The 17,999-nt window shown below is 42.6% G+C and overlaps 2 protein-coding genes and 1 pseudogene across 3 annotated transcripts in view; all 3 read left to right on the top strand.

The window, feature by feature from the left end:
• Nucleotides 1-509: 509 nt before the first annotated feature.
• LOC149976557 (retinol-binding protein 3 pseudogene) lies at nt 510-4,536 on the top strand (annotated as a pseudogene). The gene has a single exon (XR_016487147.1). The product of XR_016487147.1 is annotated as a retinol-binding protein 3 pseudogene (transcript).
• A 922-nt stretch (nt 4,537-5,458) lies between these two features.
• Nucleotides 5,459-8,948, top strand: LOC110491435 (retinol-binding protein 3-like). Its single transcript, XM_021564885.3, has 4 exons — nt 5,459-6,810; nt 6,989-7,179; nt 7,649-7,791; nt 7,911-8,948. The coding sequence occupies exons 1-4, from the start codon at nt 5,626-5,628 to the stop codon at nt 8,237-8,239; spliced, it is 1,848 nt and encodes a 615-aa protein (XP_021420560.3). The 5' UTR covers nt 5,459-5,625; the 3' UTR covers nt 8,240-8,948.
• Nucleotides 8,949-16,388: 7,440 nt separating this feature from the next.
• LOC110491434 (anthrax toxin receptor 1) overlaps nt 16,389-17,999 on the top strand; it is a 29,108-nt gene continuing 27,497 nt past the window's right edge. The window contains exon 1 of the mRNA XM_090202029.1: nt 16,389-16,444. The gene's annotated coding sequence lies outside the window, so the exon portion shown is untranslated. The remainder of the gene's footprint in view (nt 16,445-17,999) is intronic.

Below are 17,999 nucleotides of genomic sequence, written 5' to 3'. Positions count from 1 at the left end.
AGGCAGCGTATCAGGAATACACACGTGAACACAAACTGTGTAATCGTGTCATCCACTCCGCGCCCCAGACATGGCCTCACAAAGCATGGCCCTATTCTCCATCTGGCCAAACCACAATGCTTTCATAAGTGATTGTGACTTTCACATGGGGCTTTCACACTAATCCGGTTGTCTTTCACTTCTTTAATCTGACCTAATCTCTTGTCATATCTCATCCCTTTTTTTCAAGAAAATGAGTATGACATGATAGTGCAAATCATAGAAATTCCCCAAAAATAATATGGAATGCGTATTTGATGCCTAAAACGAAATACTGTACATCCACACAGAAACATTCACAGTAATAAAACAAATGAAATAAAGCAAGTGGAAGAAAGGGAAACTCCAATAATCCTGTGGCCAAATATGTACATTATAATACCTTTGATGTAACATCTCCAGTTAAACATTTTCATCTGTTACTGTCTGGCGGATGCACCTCAGATAATACGATTAAAGGTTTATTGGGAACAAAAGCCTCTTACGTCATTGTTGCTGTCCGAAACCTGGTGGTTAAAACATTCTCTCTTAACAAAAGACCGCCCCTCTGAATGAATGGAGAAAAAAAGCAGGACAACACAGATAAAATATAACATTCTCCGCAGTAATGGCAGGAGGTCGGTTCTCACCAGCACTGCTGGTGCTTCTTTGCCATGTTCTCTTTGGCAGCTCTTCCTTCCAGCCGGCTCTGGTGCTGGACATGGCAAAAATTCTACTCGACAACTACTGCTTCCCTGAGAATCTGGTCGGCATGCAGGAGGCCATTCAGCAAGCCATCAACAGTGGAGAAATCCTCAAAATATCTGACCGCAAGACCTTGGCATCTGTGCTGACAGTTGGCGTGCAGGGTGCACTCAATGACCCTCGACTAACTGTGTCCTTCGAGCCAAACTTTGTCCCAGTGATGCCGCCCGCCCTCCCTTCTCTCCCCACTGAGCAGCTCATCCGTCTGGTCAGGAACTCTGTGAAGCTGGAGGTCCTGGAGAATAACGTGGGTTACCTGAGGATCGACCAGATCATAGGGGAGGAGACGGCCGCCAAGCTTGGCCCGCTGCTCCGGGACAACGTCTGGAACAAGGTTGCCAACACCTCCTCGTTAATCTTTGACCTGCGCTACAGCACAGCTGGGGAGCTTTCCGGAGTCCCGTTCATCATCTCCTACTTCTCCGACCCAGAACCTCTCATTCACATTGACACTGTGTTCGATCGACCCTCCAACACCACTAAGGAGCTGTGGACTATGTCATCTATCATGGGAGAGCGGTACGGAAAGCGAAAAGACCTCATCGTATTAACCAGTAAGCGTACTATGGGTGCGGCTGAGGCAGTCGCCTACACTCTGAAGCATTTGAAGAGGGCGAACATTGTTGGAGAGAGGTCAGCCGGGGGGTCAGTGAAAGTGGAGAAGATAAGAATAGGAGATTCTGGTTTCTACATCACAATTCCAGTGGCCAGGTCAGTGAACCCAATAACAGGCCAAAGCTGGGAAGTGAGTGGAGTATCTCCCTCTGTAAATATCAATGCCAAGGAGGCTGTTGCTAACGCCCAAAATCTACTGGCGGTCAGGAGTGCCATTCCAAGGGCCATCCAGAGCGTCTCTGACATCATCAGGCAGTACTACTCATTCACAGACAGAGTACCGGCTTTCCTTCAACATCTGGAATCCACTGATTTCTTCTCTGTCATTTCAGAGGAGGACCTGGCGAATAAACTCAACAATGAACTGCAGTCTGTGTCAGAGGACCCTCGTCTGATGATCAAACTGACCCAAGATCACCCGGTTATCATTGAGGAAGACTTTGAACCTGAGAACATACCAGGTGATCCAGCATTTCTCAGGAACTTGGTGGACACAGTCTTCAAAGTACGCATCCTAACTGGAAACACTGGTTATCTCCGCTTCGACAAGTTTGGAGACGTGTCAGTGATGGCCAAATTAGGAGAGCAGATTGCCCAAAAAATCTGGGAGGCCCTCAAAGACACAGAGAACCTCATCATCGACCTGCGATACAACACAGGCGGGTCCTCAGCTTCCATGGGCATCCTGCTCTCCTTCCTTCAAGACCCGTCACAACAGTTCCACTTCTTCACCATATACGACAGGATCCAGAACACCACCACTGAGTTTAACACGCTTTCCGGCCTCCTAGGCCCACCCTACGGGTCTAAACGTGGAGTGTACATCCTGACTAGTCACTATACCGCCAGTGCAGGGGAGGAATTTGCTTATCTGATGCAGTCGCTGCACCGTGGCACCCTCATCGGGGAAATCACATCTGGGACCCTGATGCACTCCAAGTCATTCCAGGTGGAAGACACAGACATTGTCATCACCGTCCCCTTCATAAACTTCATAGACAACAACGGGGAGTGCTGGCTAGGTGGAGGCGTGGTCCCCGATGCCATAGTGCTTGCTGAGGAGGCCGTGAACCACGCCCATGAGATAATAGAGTTTCACAAGGAGGTTCTGTCACTGGTGGAGGGGACAGGGGAGCTCTTGGAAGTACACTATGCCATCCCTGAGGTCGCTACCAAGGTCAGTAGAGTGCTGCTCACCAAATGGGCCGAGGGCTCATATCGTTCAGTGGTCGACTATGAGTCTCTGGCATCCCAGCTAACAGCTGACCTCCAGGAGACGTCAGGCGACCACCGGCTGCACATATTCTACTGCGACATCGAACCCGAGTCTCTGCATGACATGCCAAAAATTCCAACAGCTCAGGAGGTGGGTTACATCATTGACACGCTGTTCAAGATCGAGGTGATGCCTGGGAACGTGGGCTATCTGAGGTTCGATATGATGGCAGACATAGAAGTGATGAGAGCCATCGGCCCTCAGTTGATCAAACTGGTGTGGAGCAAGCTGGTGAACACGGACACAATGATCATTGACATGAGATACAACACAGGTGGTTACTCCACAGCCATACCGCTCCTCTGTACCTACTTCTTCGATGCTGAGCCCCTGAGGCATCTTTACACCGTCTTTGACCGCTCTACAACCACCATGACCGAGGTCATGACCCTGCCTCAGATCCAGGGTCAGAGGTACGGCTCCACCAAGGATATCTACATCCTCACTAGTCAAATGACAGGGTCAGCTGCCGAAGTGTTCACGCGGGCCATGAAGGACCTGAACAGAGTGAAGGTGATTGGGGAGCCGACCATCGGAGGGTCCCTGTCCAGCGGCACCTACCAGATCGGGAATAGTATCCTGTATGCTTCCATACCTAACCAGGTGGTCCTGAGTGCTGTTACTGGGAAGGTGTGGAGTGTCTCTGGGGTCGAGCCACACGTTGCTGCCCAGGCAAATGATGCTCTGAGTGTTGCACAGAGAATCATTGCAGCCAAGCTTTTAAAGCAAGATAAAGGGAAATAGTGGTCAATTTTTAATTTCTCTTTCCTTTAAATGCTTACTTTGTTTGTCCTGTATTTGGAATTATGTTATTTTTCCTGTGTAATTTCTAACAGAAATGTCATTTATTATCGTCATTTTTCTGTAACCTGACATAATGTATCTGTGGTATAATATATCCACCCCAAGGAAAGCTATTTTGGTTCTCTTATTCGAAATCTTAAAATAGTAGATTGCACATTATTATTTAGGCACCTTATGAAAGCGTTCTTTTTGCACCTGAAAATATACAGATCAATAACTGTCGCAGCACGGGGATGAAATGAGTTGCCTTCGATGAATTTGACCAACCCCTCTGTGCGTCATTTTGTTTGAGAAATTGGATTAGATTTAGAAGTAAATCCTCTTGTTTATATGTTATGAATATCTAAATGTATTTTTAATCTCTTTGATGTAACTCTTTGGGCTACATTTGTGTTGGCCTAAATATGGGCGAGGAAACAGGGTTGAGATATTTCATTTCATTGTACTATCACGGACTTCATTTGATTATCGCAAATACTTTATACTACTATATTAATCTGCTTTTAAATGCATTTGTTATTTGTCCTTTTATTCATTTGTTAAGTCATGCAATGTAGAGGAGTCTTTAGCCAGTCAGTAGAGGGAGCATTTCCTATACAAACCTGTAGTGAACTACTGTACTCAGTTCTCCTACTGTGTATTAGCATCAACGATAACCACATGAACTCATTATGAATAGTGTAATATCGGTTAACCTAGTTTCACGTAATTGGTCAAATGCTTGATTAAGTTCTGGGCTCATACATGTTAGGAGAAAAGACTATAGAACAAGGATCGGAACCGGAACGAAGAGCATCCCTTTTTATCATGACAGATCTGCGGTACCATTTATGTTTACGTAGTCTGTCCACATGAAATGATGAATAGTGTCATGACCAAACGGAGGCCATATACTGTAGCTTAGAAGAGAAAACACAAACGTTCTCTTTTACGCTGGTATAGAAGTATAGAGGTTGAATAGAACTGTAGAGCAAATGTTGTTGGTTCCTGGTAAGTTTCATTTGATTTTTAATCAACACTAAACTGTTAAATAAACTTGTGAGTTTTTGATTACCTGAGATGAACTGTTCAGAGCTCAATGTCATATTTACAGACCATAATATTTAGTCAGCCAATGGGAAATTAAGAAAGGGGGGTTGGACGACTTGACTATATTATGTTCTAAGTTTTAAGTATAAATTCTAAGTATAAATTCTATGTTCTAAGTATAAATTATATATTCTAAGTATAAATTCCATATTCTAAGTATAAATTCTATGTTCTAAGTATAAATTCTATGTTCTAAGTATAAATTCTATGTCCTAAGTATAAATTCTATATTCTAAGTATAAATTCTATGTTCTAAGTATAAATTCTATATTCTAAGTATAAATTCTATGTTCTAAGTATAAATTCTATATTCTAAGTATAAATTCTATGTTCTAAGTATAAATTCTATGTCCTAAGTATAAATTCTATGTTCTAAGTATAAATTCTATATTCTAAGTATAAATTCTATATTCTAAGTATAAGTTATATGTCCTAAGTATAAATTCTATGTTCTAAGTATAAATTCTATATTCTAAGTATAAGTTATATGTCCTAAGTATAAATTCTATGTTCTAAGTATAAATTCTATATTCTAAGGTTAATGCTGAGTGTGAGATTAGACTCCTAAATATGGTATATTACACTTAAGATCAACTTACTGACCAACAGAAGGCCTAATTATAAGGTACAAAATACATATATATATATATATTTATATCTAGTTATATCTAGTTAACATTGATGTTCAATCAGTGAGATGTTTTCTTCAAATGAAAAATATTCACATATGTATACAGTAATGTGAATATTTCCACCAAGTATAATCACAGCAGATATTTGTGTCTAGTCAAATCTTACCTCACATGCACAGCAATAAACATATTTTTAACATCTACATCTTGGGCAACATGTTGCACCTATATTGTTAGCTTGTTATTGTCTTACCCAAGTACTCAGGATAATACGATTAAAGGTTTATTGTGAGGAAAAGCCTTGTGTGTGTTAACAGAAACTTTCAGGAGAAAGAGTCTCATTTGACCAAGGACCTCTTTGCAGACGTACGTTCCACCGCAGAGCAGCTACTACTGTGGTTTACTGCAATCTAGAAACCCGACAAGATGGCAAAGTCTCTCCTCTTGTTGGCATCGGTGGTGGTCTTCGGCAATGTTGCCATCCACAGCGCTTTTGCACCCGACCTGATTGTAGACATGGCTAAAATTCTCCTGGACAACTACTGCTCTCCGGAGAAGCTGGCTGGCATGCAGGAGGCCATCGACGCTGCGAGCAGCAATACAGAGATCCTCAGCATCCCTGACCCCGACACTCTCGCCTCTGTCCTGACCGGTGGGGTCCAGAGTACCATCAACGACCCCCGACTGGTCATCTCCAATGAGCCCAACTATGTCCCTGCGGTGGCCCCTGCCCTGCCACCCCTGCCACCGGACCAGCTTATCGGCGTGCTCCAGAGCTCCATTAAGCTGGAGGTCTTAGAGGGCAACATCGGCTACCTGAGGATCGACCACATCATCGGGGAGGAGTTGGCCGACAAGATCGGCACCCTCCTCCTAGAGCTGGTCTGGAAAAAGATTCTGCCCACGTCCGCTCTGATCTTTGACCTCCGCTACACAGGCAGCGGGGATCTGTCTGGCATCCCATACATTGTGTCTTATTTCACCGACGCCGAGCCTCTGATTCACATCGACAGCGTGTACGACCGTCCCTCCGACACCACCACCGAGATGTGGTCCATGCCCACACTGCTGGGCGAGAGGTACGGGACCAAGAAATCCCTCATCATCCTGACTAGTGCAAACACCAAGGGAATTGCAGAGGATGTCGCCTACTGTCTGAAGAACCTCAAGAGGGCCACAATCGTTGGGGAGAAAACTGCTGGCGGGTCCGTGAAAATTGACAAGATCAAGATTGGGGACACAGACTTCTATGTCACAGTGCCCTCGGCTAAGTCCATCAACCCCATCACAGGGAAGTCTTGGGAGGTCACCGGCGTGATGCCCGATGTTGAGGTCGATGCTGAAGATGCCCTGGCTGTTGCCATTAAGATCATTAACCTCCGTGCCGAGATCCCTGCCATTCTCGAGGCAACTGGCACTCTGGTGGCCGACAACTACGCCTTTGAGAATGTCGGAGCGGACGTTGCAGAGAAGCTGGCAGCAGCGAGCGGTGACTACAACTTGATCTCTTCAAAGGTGGATCTGGAGACTAAACTCTCCGCTGACCTCATGACACTGTCTGGAGACAAGTGCCTGAAGACCACACACAACACCCCACCCCTGCCACCAATGGTAAGACACATTTGATGTTGTATTGTATTTCTAGCCTATGTGATACATTTATCTATAGAGAATAATTTTATGTGAATCCAGAGAGCAACTTTTTAATGAATATTTGCCTGAAAAAAATTTATATTGAATTTCAGTATTAATTAGGGGGACAATTTTGAGACATTTATGTTGATTTCAGAACCCATCTCCAGAGATGTTCATTGAGCTGATCAAGGTCTCCTTCCACACGGATCTTTTTGAGAACAACATTGGCTACCTGCGCTTTGACATGTTTGGTAACTTCGAGGAGGTTCAGGCCATTGCCCAGATCATCGTGGAGCATGTGTGGAACAAAGTTGTTAACACTGACGCTCTGATTGTTGATCTCAGGTACAGATGTAGGATCATAATTTGATCACACCATTGCAGAATGGTGATGTAAAACTAGTTGTGTGTATTAGGTTTAAAAAGGCTTCTGAAGTTTGTAATTTCCACTTTGAAATTTCAGACTTGATTTTCCCTTATGAAAAATGTATCAACCCTTACAAAAATGTTCATTAATTATAATCCCCATAATAATTCACATTTACTGTTGCTGCATGATTATTTTCCTGCTGTGGCAAACTGGCTCAAATGAAGATCCTACATCTGTAGAACTTCTCTTTATAGTGAAAATCAAAGCTCAAATTACGAGCATAGCAACTAGAGGAACATATTTATGTTCACCAAGATGAACAGAGTTACAGAGTGGCTTACCATTTCGTTGGGTTAAATGGGGACAGTTGCACCATAGGGAAAGTTTTTATTTACAACATGTTCATCTTTTATATTGAATGAGTTTGTATAATTGATTTTGCAGAAACAACGTTGGCGGGGCCACTACTGCCATTGCGGGCTTCTGCTCGTACTTCTTTGATGCAGACAAGCAGGTCTTGCTGGACAAACTGTACGACAGACCGTCTGGCACCACTAAGGAGCTGTGGACTCTAAATGAGCTCACAGGTTAAAAAAACTCAAAAGTTTCATAATGTGCACTGTATAATGAGTTTATCGATTTGGATTAAGCAGAACACAACTGTGCGCTGTCAGCAGATGAAAATGACTCTCATCTTCTCTCTCAGGTGCGAGGTATGGCTCTAAGAAGAGCCTGATCATCTTGACCAGCAGAGCCACGGCCGGCGCCGCCGAGGAGTTTGTCTACATCATGAAGAAGCATGGTCGGGCCATGATCGTGGGCGAGACCACCAACGGTGCCTCACACCCCCCTGAGACCTTCCGCGTGGGCGACAGTGATGTGTTCCTGAGCATCCCCACCACCCATTCAGACACAGCCCAGGGCCCCGCCTGGGAGGGTGCCGGGGTCACCCCTCACATCCCCGTGCCCGCCGACGCAGCCCTGGACACCGCCAAGGGCATCCTCAACAAGCACTTCGCCGGTGCAAAGAAGTGAAGTCTCCAACTGTGGATGTTGGCAGCCAAAGGCGTTTAGGATCTTATGTTCTCAGAGGAGAGAAGTGTGTAGGGTACCGTTATATGTAATTGACCAAATTTAGGCAACCAGCCTCTGCACCTAAGCCTTCTTTCTGTAGCCTGTTCTCGTTTTGCAAGAAAATGTGAGAGGTTCTGAACCAGTTTGTGGTTTGTTTTTACTTATAGTTTTTACTTCTGAAAACTACTGTGATTGCAGAATGATTTAAGAAAGTGTGAGTGATTTTAAATGTTATACTGAAATGTGACTCTTAAAGAAGTGGTTCAGAAACTATGTTTGTGTTTGAGTTACTGATCCACTAGCCTTTGTGGCAATGATTTGTCAAAGCAGCTTCGATCTTTGGCTGTCAAAAATAATGTGAATTGTAAATTGTGCGAGAGCAGGAAAGCTGAAACTAGTTTAAAAAGCAGCGTTGGATCAAACGCTGAAATATTTGTAATGACATATTTGCTTTTCCTATGATATTCTTATATAATTTCAAGTAACATTGTTAGGACCTTTACAAACAAATTGTCCTGTCTGTTGGGGGAGCATTCTTAAATTTGATGCAGGGTCTTTTTGCTGTGTATGGGAAGTAGTGTTGTGTCCATACATAGTGACTTGCCATGTGAAGACGTTTGGGTTGTATCAATTCCAATGGTGGGACACAATAAAGGCAATGGAAACACAATAATACATATGTGTATTGTTTTATAACAGAGGTTAGGAGTTGATCAAGAAAACCAAGCAGCTTTTTATATCATATAACACCAAACACATTATAATTACTACAATTCCTACCAGATTTTCTCCCGATGGCAATTAAACACACCAACAAAATGGAATCAATCCCAGCCATTGTTACACAACTTTCCGTTACAGCCTCTTGTAATAATCCAAACCAACAAATTAGTGAGATTATGCCTGAGATAAACTGTGTTTCAGCTCTAAGAAGCTAAATCATTTTACAAAAACTACTCATTCAGGTGAGAATTTAAAACCTGAGAACAATTATCAGTCTGTCAATTCAAGTCACACTTACCCATTCTAGTTGCTTTCTGCAGTTTCAATTTGGTCTGTAATACACAAACACGGTTTATTAGTACTCTGTTAGAGGATATATTAAATCAGCCAATATAATTAAATGTACTCCCTTTGTCTCTTTTCAATCCTTTCAATTCTATTCAACCACTGGGATGCAAATCCATTCCACCCAGGAGATGGCAGTGCAGCTGTAACACACACAGATACTGATCAGTGAGAGAGTGAGAACCGACCAGCTTTTGGCGAGCACATTTTCAAAACACAAGGATTTAACAGGATACGTTATGCAGGGAATACCACCGTACATAAACACGTGCAGAGCCGAGGGACAAGAGAGACAACACACTACCTAAAGAGAGACCTAAGACAACTAAACAGCCAGGCAGCAACACATGACAACACAGCATGGTAGCAACACAACATGACAACAACATGGTAGCAACACAACATGGTAGCAGCACGAAACATGGTACAAACATTATAGGGCACAGACAAAGGCACAAAGGGCAAGAAGGTAGAGACAACAATTCATCATGCAAAGCAGCCACAACTGTCAGCAAGAGTGTCCATGATTGAGTCTTTGAATGAAGAGATGAATGAAGCTAATGAATTAAGCTAATCACAGACCACATACAGTAGCTAAAGTTTAGCTGTGTATGTGTGTGTGTGTGTGTGTGTGTGTGTGTGTGTGTGTGTGTGTGTGTGTGTGTGTGTGTGTACAGTATGTGTGTGTGTGTGTGTGTGTTCTGTATTTCATGTACTGTATGCACTGTACTGTATTGTACTATATGTTTTCATTGTGTGAAAAAGTAGATAGAGTAATGGGAAAAATTATCAATGGAGAAATACATGTTAAGACAGACGTCCGGTTTTCCTGTAGTCATCACATTCATTTGATAATTCTTACTTCACTTGTCTCTGGAGGCGTAAATTTGCTTTACAGCTGACTCATGTGGTACCTGCAGCAGCTTGCTGGCTATGGATTAAATACTGTGGACATCACTACAGCTTCTGCCTACTTGGCTCTTCAACATTCAGCCTCTGAGAGAGGATGAGAATGTGCCAATCAACATGTGTTCATTACAGTCCCAGTAATTGCATGTCATTATAAATGTGTAGGCTAATTACATGACAATTACATAGTCACATCATTCCACAGTGCTAATTAACTGGAAGGGCCAGCCCAGTAAACAAGGGTTAAGGTAGGTTACAAGTCAGTGGTAACCTACAAGAGGTGAGATTTTATTTTGAATAAATCTATTAACTTTGTTTGTCTAGAGAAGTATACAGAAACAATACATATAGCTGCAAGCAGCAATGAACGGGGTTCACAGGATGACAGAAAGGAAACAAAATCAGTTGGATAACTGTAACGGCTGTCGTGGGTTGAAGAAGGTGAGGACCAAGGTGCAGCGTGGTAAGTGTTCATCTTTTATTATGAATTGAACACTGAATGGAAAAACAACAAAAGAGAATGAACGAAACCGAAACAGTTCTGTCTGGTACAGAATACAAAAACAGAAAACAACTACCCACCAACACAGGTGGGAACAGGCTACCTAAGTATGGTTCTCAATCAGAGACAACGATTGACAGCTGCCTCTGATTGGGAACCATACAAGGCCAAACACATAGAAATACAACACACAGAACAAAACTGAAAAAAATGAAAAACATAGAATGCCCACCCCAACTCGCGCCCTGACCAAACCAAAATAGAGACATAAAAAAAGGAACTAAGGTCAGGACGTGACAATAACAAAGCAAGCACACTATCATTTAGGAACTATCTTCCTTTATGTGCAATCAGTGAAAGCATTACCATGTTTATCTCTTAAAGGGATATTTTGGGATTTCTTGATTAGACAATAGGCCTTACATGTCATCCGTGTGTAAGCCCAACAAGGTGGGAAAACGTAACAGCCCAATACAGAAACAAACATCTCTCTGGTAAGAAGAACCAGGGGTGTATGCCTTATGATTGACGAGACGTGGTGTGATCATAACAACATACAGGAACTCAAGTCCTTTTGTTCACCTGACCTAGAATTCCTTACAATCAAATGCAGACCGCATTATCTACTAAGAGAATTCTCTTCGATTATAATTACAGTCGAGTATATCCCGCTCCAAGCAGACACCTCGACGGCCCTGAAAGAACTTCATTTGACTCTGCATTTGAGGCTGCATTTATTGTAGCTGGGGATTTTAACAAGGCTAATCTGAAAACAAAGGCTCCCTAAATTTGATCAGAATATTGAATGCGCGACCCGGGCTGGCAAAACCCTGGATCATTGTTATTATAACTTCCGCAACGCATATAAAGCCCTCCCCCGCCCTCCTTTCGTAAAATCTGACCACGACATTTTGTTGCTCCCAGCCTATAGACAGAAACTAAAACAGGAAGCACCCGTGCTCAGATCTGTTCAAAGCTGTCCGACCAATCAGATTCCATGCTTCAAGATTGCTTCGATCACGTGGACTGGGATATGTTCCGCATGGCGTCGGACAGTAACATTGATGAATATGCTGATTCGATGAGCGAGTTTATTAGCAAGTGCATCGGTGATGTTGTACCCACAGCGTCTATTAAAGCATTCCCCAACCAGAAACCGTGGATTGATGGCAGCATTCGCGCACAACTGAAAGCGCGAACCACAGCTTTTAATGAGGGCAAGGTGACCGGAAACATGACCGACTACAAACTGTGTACCTATTCCCTTCGCAAGGCAATCAAACAATCTAAGCATCAGTATAGAGACAAAGTAGAGTCGCAATTCAACGGCTCAGACACGAGAGGTATGTGGCAGGGTCTACAGTCAATCACGGACTATAAAATGAAAACCAGCCCCGTCACAGACCACGATGTCTTGCTTCCAGATAATCTAAACAACTTCTTTGCTAGCTTTGAGGACAACACAGTGCCACTGACACGGCCCGCTACCAAAACCTGTGGGCTCTCCTTCACTGCAGCCAACGTGAGTAAAACATTTAAATGTGTTAACCCTCACAAGGCTGCTGGCCCAGACGGCATCCCCAGCCGCGTCCTCAGAGCATGCGCAGACCAGCTGGCTGGTGTGTTTACGGACATATTCCATCAATCCTTATCCCAGTCTGCTGTTCCCACATGTTTCAAGAGGGACACCATTGTTCCTGTTCCCAAAAAAGCGAAATAACTGAGCTAAATGACTATCGCCCCGTAGCACTCACTTCCGTCATCATGAAGTGCTTTGAGAGACTAGTCAAGGACCATATCACCTCCACCCTACCTGACACCTTAGACCCACTCCAATTTGCTTACCGGCCCAATAGGTCCACAGACGACGCAATCGCAATCACACTGTACACTGTCCTAACCTATCTGGACAAGAGGAATACCTATGTAAGAATGCTGTTCTTCGACTACAGCTCAGCATTTAACACCATAGTACCCTCCAAACTCGTCATTAAGCTCGAGACCCTGGGTCTCGACCCCGCCCTGTCCTGGACCTCCTGACAGGGTCTTGGACTTCCTGACGGGCCGCCCCCAGGTGGTGAGGGTAGGTAACAACATCTCCACCCTGCTGATCCTCAACACTGGGGCCCCACAAGGGTGCGTTCTCAGCCATCTCCTGTACTCCCTGTCCACCCATGACTGAGTGGCCATGCATGCCTCCAACTCAATCATCAAGTTTGTAGATGACACTACAGTGGTAGGCTTGATTACCAACAACGACGAGACGGCCTACAGGGTGGAGGAGGTGAGGGCCCTCGGAGTGTGATGTCAGGAAAATAACCTCACACTCAATGTCAACAAAACAAAGGAGATGATTGTGGACTTCAGGAAACAGCAGAGGGAGCAGCCCCCTATCCACATTGACGGGACAGTAGAGGAGAAGGTGGAAAGTTTTAAGTTCCTCGGTGTACACATCACGGACAAACTGAAATGGTCCACCCACACAGACAGCGTGGTGAAGAAGGCGCAGCAGCGCCTCTTCAATCTCAGGAGACCTCAATTCGGCTTGTCACCAAAAACACTCACAATCGTTTACAGATGCACAATCAAGAGCATCCTGTCGGACTGTATCACCGCATCGTACGGCAACTGCTCCGCCCACAACCGTAAGGCTCTCCAGAGGGTAGTGAGGTCTGCACAACGCATCACCGGGGGCAAACGACCTGCCCTCCAGAACACCTACACCACCCGATGTCACAGGAAGGTCAAAAAGATCATCAAGAACAACAACCACCTGAGCCACTGCCTGTTCACGCCGCTATCATCCAGAAGGCGAGGTCAGTACAGGTGGATCAAAGCGGGGACCGAGAGACTGAAAAACAGCTTCTATCTCAAGGCCATCAGACTGGTAATAAACAGCCATCACTAACATTGAGTGGCTGCTGCCAACTTACTGACTCATCTCTAGCCACTTTAATAATGGAAAAATGTATGCAATAAATGTATCACTAGCTACTTTAAACAATGCCACTTATATAATGTTTACATGCCCTACATTACTCATCTCATATGTATATACGGTACTCTATACCATCTACTGCATCTTGCCTCTGCCGTTCGGCCATCGCTCATTCATATATTTTTATGTACATATTCTTATTCATTCCTTTACACTTGTGTGTATAAGGTAGTAGTTGTGAAATTGTTAGGTTAGATTACTTGTTAGATATTACTGCATGGTCGGAACTATGAGCACAAGCATTTAGCTACACTCGCATTAACATCTGCTAACCAAGTGTATGTGACAAATACAATTTTATTTTATTTTATATAATTTTCTTATTTTCAATAGCTATTGATGAGAGAAACCCGTATATACAATATAAAACTAACTTTACCATGGTGCCGAACCGAACCATAGCCTATGCCTGCCGGTTCTCTAAAAAGTTGGGTAAACAATACTTTCCGTTTTTTTTTTTACATTTTGAGCAGCTGAACAACAAACCGCACAGACAACTGGTAGAGTTTAAAGCTGTAATATGTAACTTGTTGGGCGACATGACCAACAGCAGTATTTATATGCTTCCCCGTTTTAGCATCTCCACACTATACTTGCTTGTTTTGACACATAAACTGAAATTAGGCGAACTATTCACATTTTTGCAAACAGGAAATGACGACGCGCTTCCTGCATAGTGCACCTTTAAATGTAATTTTATTAAACATTCTTGTAAAGAACAGTTATAGGATTGTTCAGCCATTAGTTTTAGGCTGTCTATACAAATTCATTGTGTATTACAGTCTTATTAATCAGACTAGTCTTATGCTGGGATGGGCTGTGAAAAGGCTAGTAATATGCACAGTAACGGTGAGTGGGTAAAATCACTGGGGAAGTCAAGCCAGAGAGAAAAGCCATATTACAACCTGCAGTGTGTATTGTGATAATTGCATTGTTTGCTCTATAACCTGTTAGTTTATATACCTTGCAAACATGATATATAAGCCTAAGGCCGAGACAATAAGAAGACACAGTGGCAGAATAAATTCAACCACATATTTGTTTCATCACAAAACTGGAGAGCAACCTCTGTCAGGTGATTTCTGTGATTTCTTTCCACTTGTGTGCGTTCATGCAAGTAGATGTTGACTCATCCTACTTGAAGAGAAACACCAATGCCATCCTCCTCTCTTTCATGTTGATTAAACATTCTGTGATGCCGTCATACAGTACACACTTACATTTTTGTTGTCCTAGGCTACTTGGCTAAAATGTTTGCTCGCCAGCTTAAATTCCTTTCATGTGCAATATTAGCAAAATCTAATATTGCTACATATTGAACGTCCATCATCTCAGGCCAGGGGCACAATGTATGAATTTATGGTTGGATCAGAATCGCTGTTATAATCATTGGCCAGTACGGAGAATTAAGTAAAACAACGAGTCAATCTTCATCCATGGCTAATTTAGGAAATGGACAATTTTAGCTAGCTAGCCACCGGGGGACATAACACAACGAGATGCAACAATTCTAGTTGTTTCGTTGTGATGTGATTGGAGTGAAGCCAAATCCAAACTAGCTTCCCATTACATTTTTTTTGGTGCTCCAGGACCATTCACAGTTGAGCTCACTCAGTTCAGCTCAATGTTGATTGGCTATTATTTTATCCTTATGACTCATACCATACTCAATAGAGCCCAACAGCAGATGTGTCATAATACCATAACACCTAGCAGTCAAACAGGGATTTTTTTTATTTAACTAGGTAAGTCAGTTAAGAACAAATTCTTATTTACAATGACGGCCTACCCCAGCCAACGCTGGGCAAATTGTGCGCCACCATATGGGACTCCCAATCACAGGCAGGTGTGATACAGTCTGGAATCGAACCAGAGACTGTAGTGACGCCTCTTGCACTGAGATGCAGTGCCTCAGACCGCTGTGCCACTCTGGAGCCCATGGTGGTTCCTAATAATTTTTCCACCATTCATTTTTCCCATAGAGAATTTTCAAAACACCTAAAACTGTGTTTTGTGTATGAATATCCTGGCGTTACATTTCGATAATCATGTAAATCTCTCTCGGACAAGTTGACTTTAATCAACACATTTAGCTGTATTTACTCCCAGATTCTAAAATGCTAATTAGCATCAAAGTAGACATCATGCAAGACTACAAATCCCTGCAAGCCCCTGCACGTCATCTCTAGCTGAGACCTTTGCTAATAGGGATTGTCAATTGAAAACGTGCACACAACAGTTCACAGAATTATCAATTGAAAAAAATGTGGCCAATTTATTAATTATTAAATGTACCCAACATTAGATAATTAATCCAGAGATTCTTACCTTTGCCTCGATTTGGCAGTTTCGTCCAGATCATCATGGCATTTGTAGTTCTTTATGATAGCCACATTAGCAGCTAATTAGCATTTAATGGGTGGGGGGATAAATACAGGCAAATATATTGATAAAAGTCACGTTGTCCTGTAGAGATTTAAATCAAAATGTCTTGCCAGGGTAAGCCTACAAGAAACTCAGCCCTTATTTTAAGTGTTTCTAAAATCCTCTATGGGAAAATGGATGGTGTAAAAAAAAATTGAACAATTTCCTTGTTTGACTGCTAGGTTTTCTGGGTATAATGACTCATACTGTGGTACTCTATTAGCCTACATAACATTCTGGACAGATGGGATTTTGGTGTTAAGATGTGAGTGGATGCTGCAGCTCATCATTTCTTCGTTGTTTTATAGGCATGCATATGTTTCTCCAAAGTTAGCTTCTTGAGAGGGAGGTGCAAGATGAAATCTCGACCTTTTTTCGTTTTTTTTCTCTAGGCAGAAATATGAAACCTGGTTCATTTCTGCCATGTTTGTTCCCGAGCTCCCAGTCTTAACATTGCACGTCTCCATTTAGCTTTTTTTACCAAAATTATTTTGACACTTTTCACAAGAAACTTGTCTTTTTGTGAATTATCCACATATATTCTAACACGTTGAAACATTTTAGATTTGTTACTCAAATACTCCACGATTGTTTTATCATGCGAATATGACAGGATGATATCGGAGAGTAAAATCTCTGAACAAATTATTTTCTACGTTTTCAAAGGATAATAAAGTGCAGCAAGTTTTGGTATGGTATATTCTCCTTCACCGCCCATCCAATATTTGTCAGAGGCACACGGTCTGTATTGTTTGGAAACTGAGAGCATCGGTTTTCTATGGCGCAGCCTTGACCGTCTTTTTTTGTCGATTATGCATCTCTGCCTAGATAAGTAATTTCAAGACTTTGTGGATGTGAGACAGCATTGACTTAGTTCCATTGAGGTTTTGGAGTATTTTGAGTTTTTTGCGGGGGAAAGATGGCGAGGTTTTGGAGAAAAGTGTCTCTTGCCCTACTTTTCCTTGGATTTTTAATGCTTACTTTAGCATCTGTAAATGCTGAACCAGAGCAAGAAGTAGAAGAAGAAGAAGGGGAGGAAAGTACATGTCAGGGGGCTTTTGACTTGTATTTTGTGCTTGACAAGTAAGTAACTGTCTAAATGGCATATTTATTATTATACTGCATAATAAACCCAGGGAGCCGTTTTGTTGAGATGCCAAGCCTCGCTCGTTACACCGTATTAAGTCATTACTAAACAGATAGTGTACAGTGAGCTCCAAAATGTTTAGGACAGTGACACGTTTTTTGTTGTTTTGGCTCTCTACTTCATCACTTTGGATTTTAAATGATACAATGACTATGGGGTTAAAGTGCAGACTATCAGCTTTCAATTAAGGGTGTTTTCATCCATATCGGGTGAAATTGCAGCACTTTTTGTACATAGTCCCTCCATTTTAGGTAACCAATAGTATTGGGACAAATTCAGTTATATGTGTATTAAAGTAGTAAAAAGTTAAGTATTTGGTTCCATAGCACGCAATGACTACATCAAGCTTGTGACTCTACACATTTGTTGGATGCATTTGCTGTTTGTTTTGGTTGTGTTTCAGAATATTTTGTGCCCAATAGAAATTAATTGTATATAATGCATTGTGTCAATTTGGAGTCAGAATGTCAAATCAAATCACATGCGCCGAATACAAGTGTAGACCTTACCGTGAAATGCTTACTTACAAGCCCTTAACCAACAGTGCAGTTCAAGAAGAGTTAATAAAATATTTACCAGATAAACTAAAGTGATAAAATAAAATAAAAAGTAACACAATAAAATAACGAGGCTATATACAGTGGGTACCGTATATACAGGGGGTACCGGTACT

This window comes from Oncorhynchus mykiss, chromosome 16, assembly GCF_057628025.1.
Source record: "Oncorhynchus mykiss isolate SJ-2025 chromosome 16, ASM5762802v1, whole genome shotgun sequence".
Lineage (NCBI taxonomy): Eukaryota > Metazoa > Chordata > Actinopteri > Salmoniformes > Salmonidae > Oncorhynchus > Oncorhynchus mykiss.
Note: the sequence above shows the minus strand (reverse complement) of the source record. Positions and strands in the feature narration are given on the sequence as shown.

Excerpts from the sequence above, each read along its gene's own strand:
- LOC110491435 (XM_021564885.3), top strand. The coding sequence starts at position 5,626 with ATGGCAAAGTCTCTCCTCTTGTTGGCATCGGTGGTGGTCTTCGGCAAT. Across the intron at positions 6,811-6,988 it reads CCCCACCCCTGCCACCAATG|AACCCATCTCCAGAGATGTT; the intron begins GTAAGACACATT and ends TGTTGATTTCAG. Across the intron at positions 7,180-7,648 it reads GCTCTGATTGTTGATCTCAG|AAACAACGTTGGCGGGGCCA; the intron begins GTACAGATGTAG and ends TTGATTTTGCAG.